Here is a 14,871-nt window from a genome sequence, read left to right on the forward strand (position 1 = left end):
TCATCACCACAATCCAGCGCTGCCCCATCTCTCTCCCATTCCCCACCACCATCATCTAGCATGGCCTAGCTCTCCTCCGCACTCCAACCCATCCAGTATGGTCCCATTTTTCCCCCTCTCCCCACCACCACTATCGAGCATTGACCCATCTTTACCCCTCTCCCCAATACAACCATCCAGCATAGATCCATCTCTTCCCCAATCCCACCACCATCATTCAAGCATGGCCCTGATTTTCCCCCACACCCCAACCATTCAGCATGACCCCATCTCTACCCCTCTCCCCACCACCACCATCCAGGATGAACTCCTCTCTTCCCCAATCCCCACCACCATCATCCAGCATGGCTCTTTCTCCACCCCCCCCAACACCCTAACCATATAGTATGGCCCCTGTCTCCTCCATCCAGTATGGACCCATCTATCCCCCAATCCCCACCACTACCATCATCCAAGCATGGCCACATCTGCTTCCCTTTTCTCCCACCCTTCCTTGTTTACTTACATGGCCAGGCTGCTGCTTCTCCCGATTTGCACAGCCGGGGGACAGCAGCACAAACAGAAGGCAGGCAGATGCAGGGAGACTGACTTGCATGTGCTGCTGCTGGCTCTGCTGGTCTCAGACACAAGAAGTAACACCAAGCTCTGATATCAATTCCTATTTCTGGATCCAGCAAAGCCAGCTACAGCTTGTAGAAGGCAATCTCCCCACATCTTCTTGCCTTCTGTTGCTGCTGTCCCGCGGCTGTGCAAATCGGGAGAAGCAGAAACCCAGCTAAGTGAGTAAACAAGGAGGGTTAGGGAAGAAAGGGAGAGAGATGCGGCCATGCTTGGATGGTACTGGTCAGTGAGAAAGACGGGGCCATGCTGGATCGTTGAGAGGGGGCGTTATACACAGTTATACACAGGCAACCTTACAGACTGTAACAGAGTGGACACCCAGGAGGGTGTAAAAAACATGAAAAAGGATCTCAGGAAGCTAGCAGAATGGTCTAAGGTTTGGCAATTAAAATTCAATGTGAAGAAATGCAAAGTGATGCACTTAGGGAGTAAAAATCCACGGGAGACGTATGTGTTAGGTGGTGAGTGTCTGATAGGTACAGACGAGGAGAGAGACCTTGGGGTGATAGTATTTGAGTATCTGAAGGCGACGAAACAGTGTGACAAGGCGGTAGCCATAACTAGAAGGTTGCTAGGCTGTATAGAGAAAGGTGTGACCAGCAGGGTTTCTGATCATCTGCACCATAGGGTGCAGCAGAAGAAAAGAGGTTTTAATGCCCCTGTATAAGTCGTTGGTGAGGCCCCACCTGGAGTATTGTGTTCAGTTTTGGAGGTTGTATCTTGTTAAGGATGTAAAAAGAATTGAAGTGGTGCAAAGAAAAGCTACGAGAATGGTATGGGATTTGCGTTACAAGACGTATGAGGAGAGACTTGCGGACTTGAACATGTATACCCTGGAGGAAAGGAGAAACAGGGGTGATATGATACAGACGTTCAAATATTTGAAAGGTATTAATCCGCAAACGAATCTTTTCCGGAGATTGGAAGGCAGTAGAACGAGAGGACATGAAATGAGATTGAAGGGGGGCAGACTCAAGAAAAATGTCAGGAAGTATTTTTTCATGGAGAGAGTGGTGGATGCTTGGAATGCCCTCCCGCGGGAGGTGGTGGAGATGAAAACAGTAATGGAATTCAAACATGCTTGGGATAAACATAAAGGAATCCTGTTCGGAAGGAAGGGATCCTCAGGAGCTTAGCGGAGATTGGATGGCAGAGGCGGGGCTGGTGGTTGGGAGGCGGGGTTAGTGCTGGGCAGACTTATACGGTCTGTGCCCTGAAAAAGACAGATAGAAATCAAGGGGCTGGTGGTTGGGAGGCGGGGCTAGTGCTGGGCAGACTTATACGGTCTGTGCCCTGAAAAAGACAGATAGAAATCAAGGGGCTGGTGGTTGGGAGGCGGGGCTAGTGCTGGGCAGACTTATACGGTCTGTGCCCTGAAAAAGACAGATAGAAATCAAGGGGCTGGTGGTTGGGAGGCGGGGCTAGTGCTGGGCAGACTTATACGGTCTGTGCCCTGTGCCCTGAAAAAGACAGGTACAAATCAAGGGGCTGGAGGTTGGGAGGCGGGGCTAGTGCTAGGCAGGCTTATACGGATGGTGCCCTGAAAAAGACAGATACAAATCAAGGTAAGGTATACACAAAAAGTAGCACATATGAGTTATCTTGTTGGGCAGACTGGATGGACCGTGCAGGTCTTTTTCTGCCGTCATCTACTATGTTACTATGTTAATGTGAGAATTTTTTTAACACATTAAAATTTTAGTGCATTAATCACATTATAAATGTGATAAATCTGCAGCCCTAAAAAGAACAATTATAAGTAAATAATTATTCTTTCTCTAATGAGCTACAATTATGAATTAGAATAGGGAGGACTACTTAGCTTAGGCGGATTTCAAAATCAAAGAGATAAGACATGACCACAATTAAAAAGGAGTAAATTTTTTCATTTTTTAAAAATCTCTTTTTTCCACCCAACTATATCAAATGAACATATAGGGATGAAAAAATAATCCAGGAAACCAACAGAAAGAGTCCCTATGAGGAAGTCTGCCCTTGGTCCACACACGTGTTGTGGCATAAATTATCTATCAATCAATCTCAGCCCCGGAGTAGTAATCCAGTGTTGGCTGATGACTGTATGGACAGTATTCTATACTGCAGCCCATAGGAGCCAGCTCTGTAGGTGAATGAGCACTCTCAATAATGATCAATTGGGATGATAAGCTCCTTGGGAATTAGACACTCTGTGGAGTTATGATGTCAGCTGTCACTGAATTTGGCACAAAATCAGTCACTGTAAAGTGCACAGTGGCTTTTAGTTTTTATTGCCTGTGATCCATGTGTGTGGAGGCTATTTGCTTGGAGGTAAAATATGGTCTTTCGTTATTTAAATTATATTCTGGCTTGGTTTAGCAGAGAGATGCACAAGCTCTCAAATCCCCAGTGGCTCTTACTAGTTCACAACCACATAACAAAACAGCAGTTTTCGGTTTTGGTTTCAGCCAAAACCAGGCAACAGGTTTCGGCTGCAGTTTCAGTTTTGGACGAAAGCTTTCAGACAGTTTTTGCAGCAGTTTCAGTTTTGGCCAAAACAAAAAAAAGCAGTTTCGGTTAGCCTCTGCATCAGAGAAAAGGTAGGCCTGGGATACTTCTGATAATTATGAACCAACTATAATAGGTCATTACCCCTGTGCAGGGGCGTAGCTATGGGTGGGTCTGGATGGGCCCAGGCTCACCCAGTTTAGCCTCAGGCCCGCCCCACCCAGAAGCAGAGTCCGTCAGCTCCCGGACCCTGACAACAGCTTGCCACCGCCGATCGCGATTCCGTCTATCCCCTCTTTTCCTCCCACCCTCCGGCGCTGCAGTCTTTAATCTACCTGGGATCCCGGCAGCATTAGCGATGTATCCACGCTGCCTTCGCACTGCCCCAGAAGCCTTCTCTTAAAGGCTTCCGGGGCAGTGCGAAGGCAGCGTGGATACATCGCTAATGCTGCCGGGATCAAAGGGAGATTACTGCAGCGCCGGAGGGAGGGAGGAAGAGAGGGGTAGACGGAATCGCGCGATCCTGGACCTCGCAGGCGGGCGCCTTTGCACTGCCCCGGAAGTCTTCTCTTAAAGAGAAGGCTTCCGGGGCAGTGCGAAGGCAGCGTGGATACATCGCTAATGCTGTGTGCCGGGATCCTAGGTACATTACTGCAGCACCGGAGGGAGGGAGGAAGAGAGGGGTAGACGGAATCGCGCGATCCTGGACCTCATGGGCGGGCGCGGTGCAACTTGATCTGGGAGAGGTGGGGCACAGCAGAGGGAGGGGTGGTGAGCAGAGGGAGGGAAGGAGCAGGAGATGGATGGGACTAGGAGGGGTGGTGAGCAGAGGGAAGGAGAAGGAGATGGATGGGACTGGGAGGGGTGGTGAGCAGAGGGAAGGAGCAGGAGATGAATGGGACTGGGAGGGTAGGTGAGCAGAGGGAAGGGTGGGACTGGGAGGGGTGATGAGCAGAGGAAAGGAGCATAGGGTGGATGGGACTTGGAGAAATGGGGCACAGCAGAGGGAAGGAGCAGGAGATGGATGGGAGGGCAGGGCCCAGGGAGAGAGGACAAATTGCTGGACATGGAGGGAAGGGCAGGGGAGAGAGGAGAATTGCTGGGTATGGATGAATGGAGGGGGACAGGGGATAGAAGAGGATTGCTGGGTATGGATGGATGGAGGGGAGAGGAGAGGAGAGTTGCTGGACACGGGTGGATGGAGGAGAGGGGAGAGGAGAGTTGCTGGACACGGGTGAATGGAGGGGAGGGAAGAGGAGAGAGGAAGGTTGCTGGAGTCGGACATGGGTGGATGGAGGGGAGGGAAGAGGAGAGAAAAAGGTTGCTGGAGTTGGACATGGGTGGATGGAGGGGAGGTAAGAGGTGAGAGGAAGGTTGCTGGACATGGGTGGATGGAGGGAAGGGAGATAGAAGAAATGCTGGACATGGATGGAGGGGATGGAAGAGTGAGGAAGGAGATGAGATGAGGGAAAAGGAAGAGAGGAGAAAAACTGCACATGGATGAAGAAAATAGGCACAAACTGGATCCACTGGACAGTCAAGTCTGCGGAGGACTGTTCCTCTGATCCCATTCCCACCCACCTTCTTAATGCCATCTCTCCTGCTCTTATTCCTTTTATCTGTCACATTCTCAACCTCTCACTTTCCACTGCGACTGTCCCTGCTGCCTTTAAACATGCTGTGGTCACACCTCTCCTTAAGAAGCCTTCACTCGACCCTACTTGTCCCTCTAATTACCGACCCATCTCCCTCCTTCCTTTTCTCTCCAAATTACTTGAGCGTGCTGTTCACCGCTGCTGCCTTGATTTTCTCTCCTCACATGCTATTCTTGACCCACTACAATCTGGTTTTCGCCCTCTCCACTCAACCGAAACTGCGCTTGCTAAATAGGTCTCCAATGACCTATTACTGGCTAAATCCAGAGGTCAATATTCCATCCTCATTCTTCTTGATCTTTCCGATCACAGCATACTTCTCGATACCCTGTCCTCTGTCCTTTCCTGGTTCTCTTCCTACCTCTCCCTCCGCACCTTTAGTGTTCACTCTGGTGGATCCTCTTCTACTTCTATCCCTCTGCCTGTCGGCGTACCTCAGGGTTCTGTTCTTGGTCCCCTCCTCTTTTCTATCTACACTTCTTCCCTTGGTTCATTAATCTCAACCCATGGCTTTTCCTACCATCTCTATGCTGATGACTCCCAAATCTACCTTTCTACCCCTGATATCTCACCTTGCATCCAAACCAAAGTTTCAGCGTGCTTGTCTGACATTGCTGTCTGGATGTCTCAACGCCACCTGAAATTAAATATGACCAAAACCGAGCTTCTCATTTTCCCCCCCAAACCCACCTCCCCGCTCCCCCAGTTTTCTATTTCTGTTGATGGCTCTCTCATTTTCCCTGTCTCCTCAGCTCGAAACCTTGGGGTAATCTTTGACTCTTCTCTCTCCTTCTCTGCTCATATCCAGCAGATTGCCAAGACCTGTCGTTTCTTTCTTTACAACATCCGTAAAATCCGCCCCTTTCTTTCCAAGCACTCTACCAAAACCCTCATCCACACCCTTGTCACCTCTCGTTTAGACTACTGCAATCTGCTTCTTGCTGGCCTCCCACTTAGTCATCTCTCCCCCCTCCAGTCGGTTCAAAACTCTGCTGCCCGTCTCGTCTTCCCCCAGGGTCGCTTTACTCATACTACCCCTCTCCTCAAGACCCTTCACTGGCTCCCTATCCATTTTCGCATCCTGTTCAAACTTCTTCTACTAACCTATAAATGTACTCACTCTGCTGCTCCCCAGTATCTCTCCACACTCGTCCTTCCCTACACCCCTTCCCGTGCACTCCGCTCCATGGATAAATCCTTCTTATCTGTTCCCTTCTCCACTACTGCCAATTCCAGACTTCGCGCCTTCTGTCTCGCTGCACCCTATGCCTGGAATAAACTTCCTGAGCCCCTACGTCTTGCCCCATCCTTGGCCACCTTTAAATCTAGACTGAAAGCCCACCTCTTTAACATTGCTTTTGACTCATAACCACTTGTAACCACTCGCCTCCACCTACCCTCCTCTCTTCCTTCCCGTTCATATTAATTGATTTGATTTGCTTACTTTATTTATTTTTTGTCTATTAGATTGTAAGCTCTTTGAGCAGGGACTGTCTTTCTTCTATGTTTGTGCAGCGCTGCGTACGCCTTGTAACGCTATAGAAATGCTAAATAGTAGTAGTAGTAGGACCCAGCTTTTACTTACGGATATAGAGCAAAAAATGAAGAAGAAAGGCGGAAAGTAAAGAAATAAACGGAAAGGAAGCCCTGGAAACGGAGTTAAGAGGACAGATAGCAGCAGAATCAGATACTGGGCCAGCATTCATACCAGTGAGTTTTGCTCTTTGCATTTTCGTCATTATCTAAGGTCATGTAAACTTTTAAGGGTTAAAATGTGGTAAGTTTGGAACACTCCACAATGTCCTCAGTCTGGCAACTTTCACAAAATTTTATAACAAACTGAAGTTTTCTATGTATTCCAATCGAAAGTACTGGGATACCACAAAACTACTCTCTACATACAGTGCAGGTTTAGCTCTAGGCATCTTATTCCATTAAGCAGTCTACAGTTAAAATAAAATCTGAGTGATTGTCCAAAGATGAGAATAATTTGTTTCTTACTGTCCATTTCCATCTTGAATATCTACTGCTTTCTGTACATCAGCATTTCCTATCAACAGCCGTAAGCATTCTGAATGACCATTTGTAGCTAGAATAAAAAAAAAACACAGTTTATAAATGGAAACGTTTGAATGATTTCAAATTAAATTACAGATACACCTAGTTTCTTGTGTTTAAGGCCAGGACAAGCAATCACATAACAGACTTAGACAATAACTTAAAATAGAACTGGAAAAAATGCTACTGCAACTTACTTCTCACAGGTCTCCCACTAAGCCATCTCTCTCCTCTTCGTTCTGTTGAAAATTCTGCTGCATGATTTATATTCCGCCAGTATTGCTATGCTCTTATTAGCCCTCTCCTCAAGTCACTTCATTGGCTCCCTATCTGCATGTGGTTCAAACTCCTCTTATTGACTTGCAAGTGCATTCACTCTGCAGTTCCTGAGTACCTCTCCACTCTTGGAGAGAGAGTAGTTACTTACCTGTAACAGGTGTTCTCCGAAGACAGCAGGCTGCATATTCTCACAAGTGGGTGACGCCACGTCGGCCCCGGAGGATTTTAAAGCAAAATCTCAAAATCTCTTTACGGCGTTCCGTCGCGCGAGCGATCGTACTGCGCATGTGCGCACACCTATTCCCGCTCGCCGAGCGGACACGCCCCTCAGTTATATCCAAAAGATGGAGGAGACAACTCCAAAAGGGGAAGGTGGGAGGGTTTGTGAGAATATGCAGCCTGCTGTCTTCGGAGAACACCTGTTACAGGTAAGTAACTACTCTTTCTCCAAAGACAAGCAGGCTGATATTCTCACAAGTGGGGTATCCCAAGCTTTCAGGCTTACACAACAAACAGTGGTCAATAGAGTCTCGCAACGGCGAGGCCAGAATAAACATTGACCTGAAATATCTAAATGAGTGTAGCCTGGAACAGAACAAACATGGGCTTAGGAGGGTTGGAGTTGGATTCTAAACCCCAAAGAAGTTCTGCAGCCCCGACTGCCCAAAAACCGACTGACGCGTCGGCTATTCTGCTGAAGGCAGTAGTGAGATGTGAATGTGTGGACTGATGACCACGCCACAGCTTTGTAGATCCCTTCAATAGTGACTGATTTTAGATTAGTCACCGATTCAGCCATGGCTCTAATTTTGTGAGCCGTGACATGGCCTTTTAGAGTCAGTCCAGCTTGGACAAAAATGAAGGAGATGCAATCTGCCAGTTAAGAAGAAATGATGCGGTTTCCGACAGCAACTGGCATTAAAAGAAATAAACAACTGGGCGGACCTTCCGAGGGAGCTCGTCTGCTCCACGCAAAAAGTGCGCAGCTTGCTTTCGCCAGGGCTTGTAAGAAGAGGGAGAAAGCATGTTGGCAAGACAGTTGACTGGATCAGATGGTACTCTGATACCAGCGCCAGTAAGAACCTTGGCTGCATGCGGAGAACTACTCTGTTAAGATGAGAAGTAAGGTAAGGAGCTTGAGCTACTAGAGTCTGAAGCTCACCGACCTTTCGAGTTGAAGGAACAGCCACCAAGGAAAATGACCTTCCAGGTCCAGATGACAGGAATCCAGTGGCCCGAATTGAGCTTGCAGCAGCTGGATGAAAATGACATTGAGACCCCAAGATACTGAATAAGGATTGATAGGGGCTCTGACCGAAGCATAAGAGCCAACTGTAAAAATTATTGGGGGTGCTAAGCCCAACAGAAATAATCCCCCTTAGACACATACAAGGAATTCTCTCAATACTGTGGGAGAAGTAAACGTCATGAAGTGGACAGCTAAAGGCTGACCTTTACACGTTGATGATAAGCTCTTATTGCACGAAGATGAATACTGACCGAGTTGGTCTTGAGACCAGATTCAGACAGGTGTAGAAAGAACTCAAGCAAGGTCTGTAAGAGACTAGAGGCAGGATCTAGGGCCTCGCTGTCACACCAGACGGCAAACCTCTTCCATGAAAAGAATAACACCTCTTTGTGAAATCTTTTTCTGGAAGCAGGCAAGAGTCGGGAGACACTCTTCTGGAAAAGTCAACGAAACCTACACTCTCAACATCCAGACCGTGTGAGCCATAGATTGGAGGTTGGGATGTAGAAGTGCCCCCTCGTTCTGTGTAATGAGAGCTGGAAAACATTCCAACTCCAGAAGAAGAGGGAATCGTATCTGACGTAGCTAGAAAGGAGCAATCAGAATCATGGCTCCACAATCTTGCCTGAGAATCAGCAAAGTCTTTTCCACCAGATGTATGGTAGGATACGCATACAGAAAACTTGTCCTCCAAAGAAGGAGAAAGGCATCCGAAGGTAGTCTGCCGTGAACCTGCAGCCTGGAACAGAACTGAGGGACTTTGTGATTGAACTAAGTTGCTCAGCCTGTCGGCCAGACTGCTGTTTACGCCAATTAGAAAAATGGCTTGGAGAAAACAAGCCGCGTTGGCGAGCCCACCGCTACATCTGCATGGTATCTTGACTCAGAGGACAAGATCCAGTACTCCTTTGTTATCGAGTACATCACAACCCGATTGTGTGGTTGATTAAAATAATTAGGTTGGATAGCCAGGAGGGATGCAACCTTCGTCAGCAGCTTTGACTGAGTAAGGTGGACTGGACACCTCAGAATCAAAATGGAGAGAATTAACCACCTCTGAGGGGAATTCCAAAGACTGGCGAACAGTTGGGTTACATCCTCTAGATGTGCAAAAGTGTCAAGGGAGTGACGTGAACTGTGGAAGCCATGTGTCTAGAAGTCTCAATATTACTGTGCTGTAATCTGTTGAGACGGGCAATCAACGTGTTAAGGGAACACTTGCACTCCCAGTCCATGAAGATACGCTGCAACAACAGCTAGGCACTAGGAAAAACATACTCTGGACGCAAAGTGAGTAGAAGAATCTTGTAAGTCCAGAGAGCATAACCATTCGTCTTCCTGAAGAATGGGAAGAAGGATGCCCAGGGAAATAATCCTGAACGAAATCTGTTGAGGCCCCTTATGTCTATGATGGGACGGAACCCACAAGGAAGGACCTGGGATAGAAACTCAATCCTTCTTACCCTTGTGGAACAGGCTCGACTGCATTGGTACTGAGAAAGGCAGAGAGTTCCTCTGCAAGTACTCACTGTTGATGGAAGCTAAAGGATTAAACTTCCAATGAACAATGTGGAGGGTTTGATTCTAGATTGAGAATGTATCCTAACCGGACTATTTGAAAAAACCCCCCGGTTGGAGGATATAGAAGTCACCTGTGGTGGAGAAAATTTGAACTTCCCCCCGACAGGCAGATTGGCCGGTACGGACATTTGTTGTTTTTTATATACAGTGGCTATGCTGAATTGGAGCCACTCCAAAACCCCTCTCTGGTTCCTGTGGAATAGCTGTAGGAGCCTGATTAGGTGCACGCCGCTGACTAGAACGAGCGTGCTGATCTCTTTAAAGAAGTTCCGAGATGAGGAAGTGTATGCACAGCATATCAGCAATTTTCTGCTGAGTCTCCTCCTCCAGGTGAGAGGCACACAGTCATGAGAGTCTGCGCATCACCATACCTAGAGCAAAAATCTAGGTGTTACAATACAAGTGATGAAAACGCCATTGGACAGGAACTTGCGACACTTGGAAAAAAGATGTAGCCTACTCCGGTGGGAATACTCATAAAGATCTGGCAGGACTTGGTCTTGGACGCGATCATGCCAGCCTGGTACGCCATTCTCCAAAGGAGGCTAAGGAAGTATGCTCTGGCCTCGGGGGCGCCGAAGCAAGTTCTTAGAACTGCTATCAGTTCTAAATTGAAGATGGTAGTCCAGGACCTCGAGCATCTGGGCTGATTGACAATCTCCATTGTAATGTGTCAAGACAAATAGAGGAGCTAGAGGATTCTCAGCGGAGAAACCCCCATGACCTTCATGTTCATCAGATGAACCATCATTGAACTGAGCCAACTACTCAAACAGAGCAGCTCAGATGCAAACATTGACCAGTATAGAGCAACTGTCATACATACAATTCTACAGAACAGCTATGGAAAAATATGTTCTCCTATAGCAAAATGGCTGTTCTTAACATGCATTTCTGGGCCTGGAAGCCAAGGTATGGAGGCGCGGTAAGTTCTACGAGCGAACACCCATACCAGAGGTAGCATCGGTGAAGGAGACCAGTTGAAAAGCTAGATGCCGCGGGAGGCGGTAGCATCCATGGCATCCAATGGTACCCATGGTCTCGAAGCCAAGGACAACATCTGGCAATGCAAGGGAATCGAAACCAGACTGCCAGATGACTTCCATAACAGAGATGTGACCGATGATACTGATAGTACTCATGGCACCGACGGTGCCGATGATACACATGGTACCGATGACCCCCGGTACCCATGGAACCCATGGTACTTGGTACCGACCTAGTACCGAAGGGACCCTTGACATGTGGTACCGATGGTACCCATGATATTCGGCACCAACAGCACCGACGGTACCTATGGTACACATGGTATCGACGGTGCTCAAGACACCTGGTACCAATGGCAGCCATGGCACCGATGGTACCTGGTCATATTTGGTATCGACGATACTCATGTACCGACGGTATGCATGATACCTATCCATGGTTCCGACGATACCCGACACCGATGGTACTCGTGATACTCGGTACCGATGGGCGATGATACCTGTGATCGATGGTGCCCATGATACCTGGTGCCGACGGTGCCCATGCACCGAAGACACTCGGCACCGATGGTACCCATGGTACCGATGATACTCGGTGCCGACGGAATCCATGGTACCGATGGTACCGGCACCGACGGGACCCATGGCACCGACCATGGTACCAATGTTCCCGGTACCGATACTCCTCGGTACCGACGCACCGGTGACATTCGGCACCGACGGCACCCATGGTACCGATGATACTCGGTACCGACGGTACCCACGACACCCGGTACCGATGATACTCGGTACCGACGGTATACTCGGCACCGACGGTACCCATGACACCCGGTACCGATGATACTCGGTACCGACGGTACCCATGACACCCGGTACCGATGATACTCGGTACCGACGGTACCGATGATGCCCGGTACCGACGGCACCCATGGTACCGATGATACTCGGTACCGACGGCACACATGGTACCGATGATACTCGGTACCGACGGTACCCATGACACCCGGTACCGATGATACTCGGTACCGACGGTACCGATGATGCCCGGTACCGATGCGGTGTATCGACGTCCAATGCCAGGATACCTCCATAATAGAGGGAGCAACGCTCTCGGCACCGACTGATGTCTGAAGCCCAAATACCTCCATAACAGAGGGAGCAAAGCTCTGGGCACCGATGGTACCGACACCCGCTGATGCGCCCGAATGACCTGCCAAGCAGGAGGCGCCGAGGCAGGTGGAGACCTACTTGATGCATAACTATACCCAGCGTGCATCGGTCTCTGTCGGACTCCCTGGCAAGTAGCATAAGTCTCGTCTTTGAGACACTACTTGCGCTTCACAGGGAGATGATCCGGTCCTTTGGGCATCCCTGGCAGAGTAGAATACGTCTCGGTACTTTGAGACACTACTTGCGCTTCACAGGGAGATGATCCGGTCCTTTGGGCATCCCTGGCAGAGTAGAATACGTCTCGGTACTTTGAGACACTACTTGCGCTTCACAGGGAGATGATCCGGCCCAAGACACTTCCGCCGATGCGTCCGAATGACCTGCAGAGCAGGAGACGCCGAGACGGGTGGAGACTCACTTCAAAGGTTACACCACTGATATTGTGTCACCAGGCTGCCCATTCAGTGGCTGACCAGGGATGTACCTGCTTATGTGACATACACCTTCACCACTTGTGAGGCTTAAAGACAGTAGTGTGCTGAAGCAGGCTCTCACAGCTCTCGAGAGCAATTTGTTTAAGTTTTAATAAATGGATCAAAAAATGTGGGCTTGTTTTATTTGCTGGCTAGAGAGAGCCCACAGATAACAATATACCAGCACTTTCAAGAAAAAAGAAAAAGAGAAGCCTATAAGCTTCGTTGAGGCACAGCCCCTTGTGACTCTGGCAATTACTTAAATTTTTTCTTGCCTCAGGTACAAAAAATACCTGTATATATAAGCCACAATGAGCCTGCCATAAAATGAAAAAATAAAAAAGAGATTTACTCCGAAGACCTGAAGAAAACACGAAGCCCTAACGAACTCCGTGTCTCCTCAGACGCGGAAAAAGAAAAACTGAGGGGCGTGTCCGCTCGGCGAGCGGGAATAGGTGTGCGCACATGCGCAGTACGATCGCTCGCGCGACGGAACGCCGTAAAGAGATTTTGAGATTTTGCTTTAAAATCCTCCGGGGCCGACGTGGCGTCACCCACTTGTGAGAATATCAGCCTGCTTGTCTTTGGAGAAATAACAGTACCTCTCCACTCTTATCTCTCCCTACTCTGCTGCCCGGGAACTCTGTTCATTGGGTAAATCTCTCTGTATTCTTCTTCTCCACTGCCAACTCCACACTCCATTCCTTTTATCTTAATGCACCATACACCTGGAATAGACTTCCTGAGTCAATACGTCAGCTCCATCTCTAGCCATCTTTAAATGTAGGCTAAAAACTCACCTTTTTGAGGCTGCTTTTAACTCCTAACTCCTATTCACTAGTTCAGTACCCATGTCTATTTTATCAATCCCACCTTAAATAAATCCCTTATCCTTTATTTGTCCTGTTTGCCAGTCATGATTAGATTGTAAGCCCTGTCAAGCAGGGACTGTCTTGAATGTTCAAGTGTACAGTGCTGCATATGTCTAGTAGTGCTCTGGAAATGATAAGTAGTAGTAGTAGTCAAAACATTGGCTGCCTTTCTCTTTCTGCATTCAACATAAAATTTTATTGTTGGTTCACCTATATTTTTGTTTTGCTTCCTGCTTCCTTCTATTTCAGTCTGTCCTCTTTGATCCAGTCAACCAAATTTGTTGATGGTTTCTTCCTTTAGATATATTCATTTATATTCTATTAGGGGATTCCATTTTCAGTGCTGTTGCACCAACACTCTGGAATGGCTTACCATTTAATTTAAGATTAATCACTTTCCAAATTCAAAACAGGACTCAAAATGCATTTTTTTTCACTAAGGCTTTTGAACTTTGTTAATGACTTCATTTAGTTGGCAGGTCAGGGCAGTGGCGTAGCCAGACCTGACTTTTTGGGTGGGCCCAGAGCTAACATGGGTGGGCAATATGTATATAGGTATGAATAGTGTTTCTTTTTTCTTGGGATACTACAAAATAATGCCTTAGAATGCTGCCCAACACCTGCCCTGCATCAATAGAAACCACATAAACCAATATTTGTAAATATAGTTACATTATGCCATATTAAACTTGACCAGACATAAGTCTACTATAATGGCAAACATCTCAACGCACACAACAGGATCCTGAATTATAATTACAGCAATGACATATAACAATGTATTCATATTCTGGTAGCACCTCAATAATAGCAATAAAATCCTGTCACTGCCAGGTACTTTATGAAGTAACACTAAATCCTGCAAAGAGGCTTCTTAGAGCCTATATTGCAAACCATAACACCAGTTCCAATAATGGTACCTTTAAAAAGGCAGCAGTGAATATATATACACAACAGCAATACACATCCCATTGGAAAAGCCAGACAAGTCATAGATCCCCATATAAACCACTTGCCAGCAGAAACTCTCACCTGCTCGGTCACATGCAGACCACAGACCAACCCTCATCAATTACAGAATAAAGGACCAAAAATTATAAATTTATTTTCTAAATATTTATGCCACATTATCTGTGCAATTCTAAACAGATCACAATTCAACACACATTAATTTTAAAACATATTACAAAAACATAAAGACCTTCACTACCCTACCCCATCCATCCCAGCAGCCTGGCATCAGCTTTTCCCTTCAATACTCTCTATCCATCCCCGTAGCTCAGGTTCAGCCCTTCCCTTCTCTACCTTACCCCCCCCCCCCCCAATCCATCCCTGTAGCCCAGTATCAATCCTTCCCTTCCCCACCATCCATCCCATAGCTAAACATCAGCTCTATTCTTCCATCCCACTCCTCCCTGTAGCCTAGCATCAGCCCTGTCCTAC

The 14,871-nt window shown here is 47.6% G+C and overlaps 1 protein-coding gene across 1 annotated transcript in view; it reads right to left on the minus strand.

The window, feature by feature from the left end:
- ANKRD28 (ankyrin repeat domain 28) overlaps window positions 1-14,871 on the minus strand; it is a 435,540-nt gene that overhangs the window by 110,197 nt on the left and 310,472 nt on the right. The window contains exon 12 of the mRNA XM_030205533.1: window positions 6,762-6,849. Within this exon, the coding sequence (XP_030061393.1) occupies window positions 6,762-6,849 (88 nt within the window). The remainder of the gene's footprint in view (window positions 1-6,761; window positions 6,850-14,871) is intronic.

Source organism: Microcaecilia unicolor, chromosome 1, assembly GCF_901765095.1.
Source record: "Microcaecilia unicolor chromosome 1, aMicUni1.1, whole genome shotgun sequence".
NCBI classification, from domain to species: domain Eukaryota; kingdom Metazoa; phylum Chordata; class Amphibia; order Gymnophiona; family Siphonopidae; genus Microcaecilia; species Microcaecilia unicolor.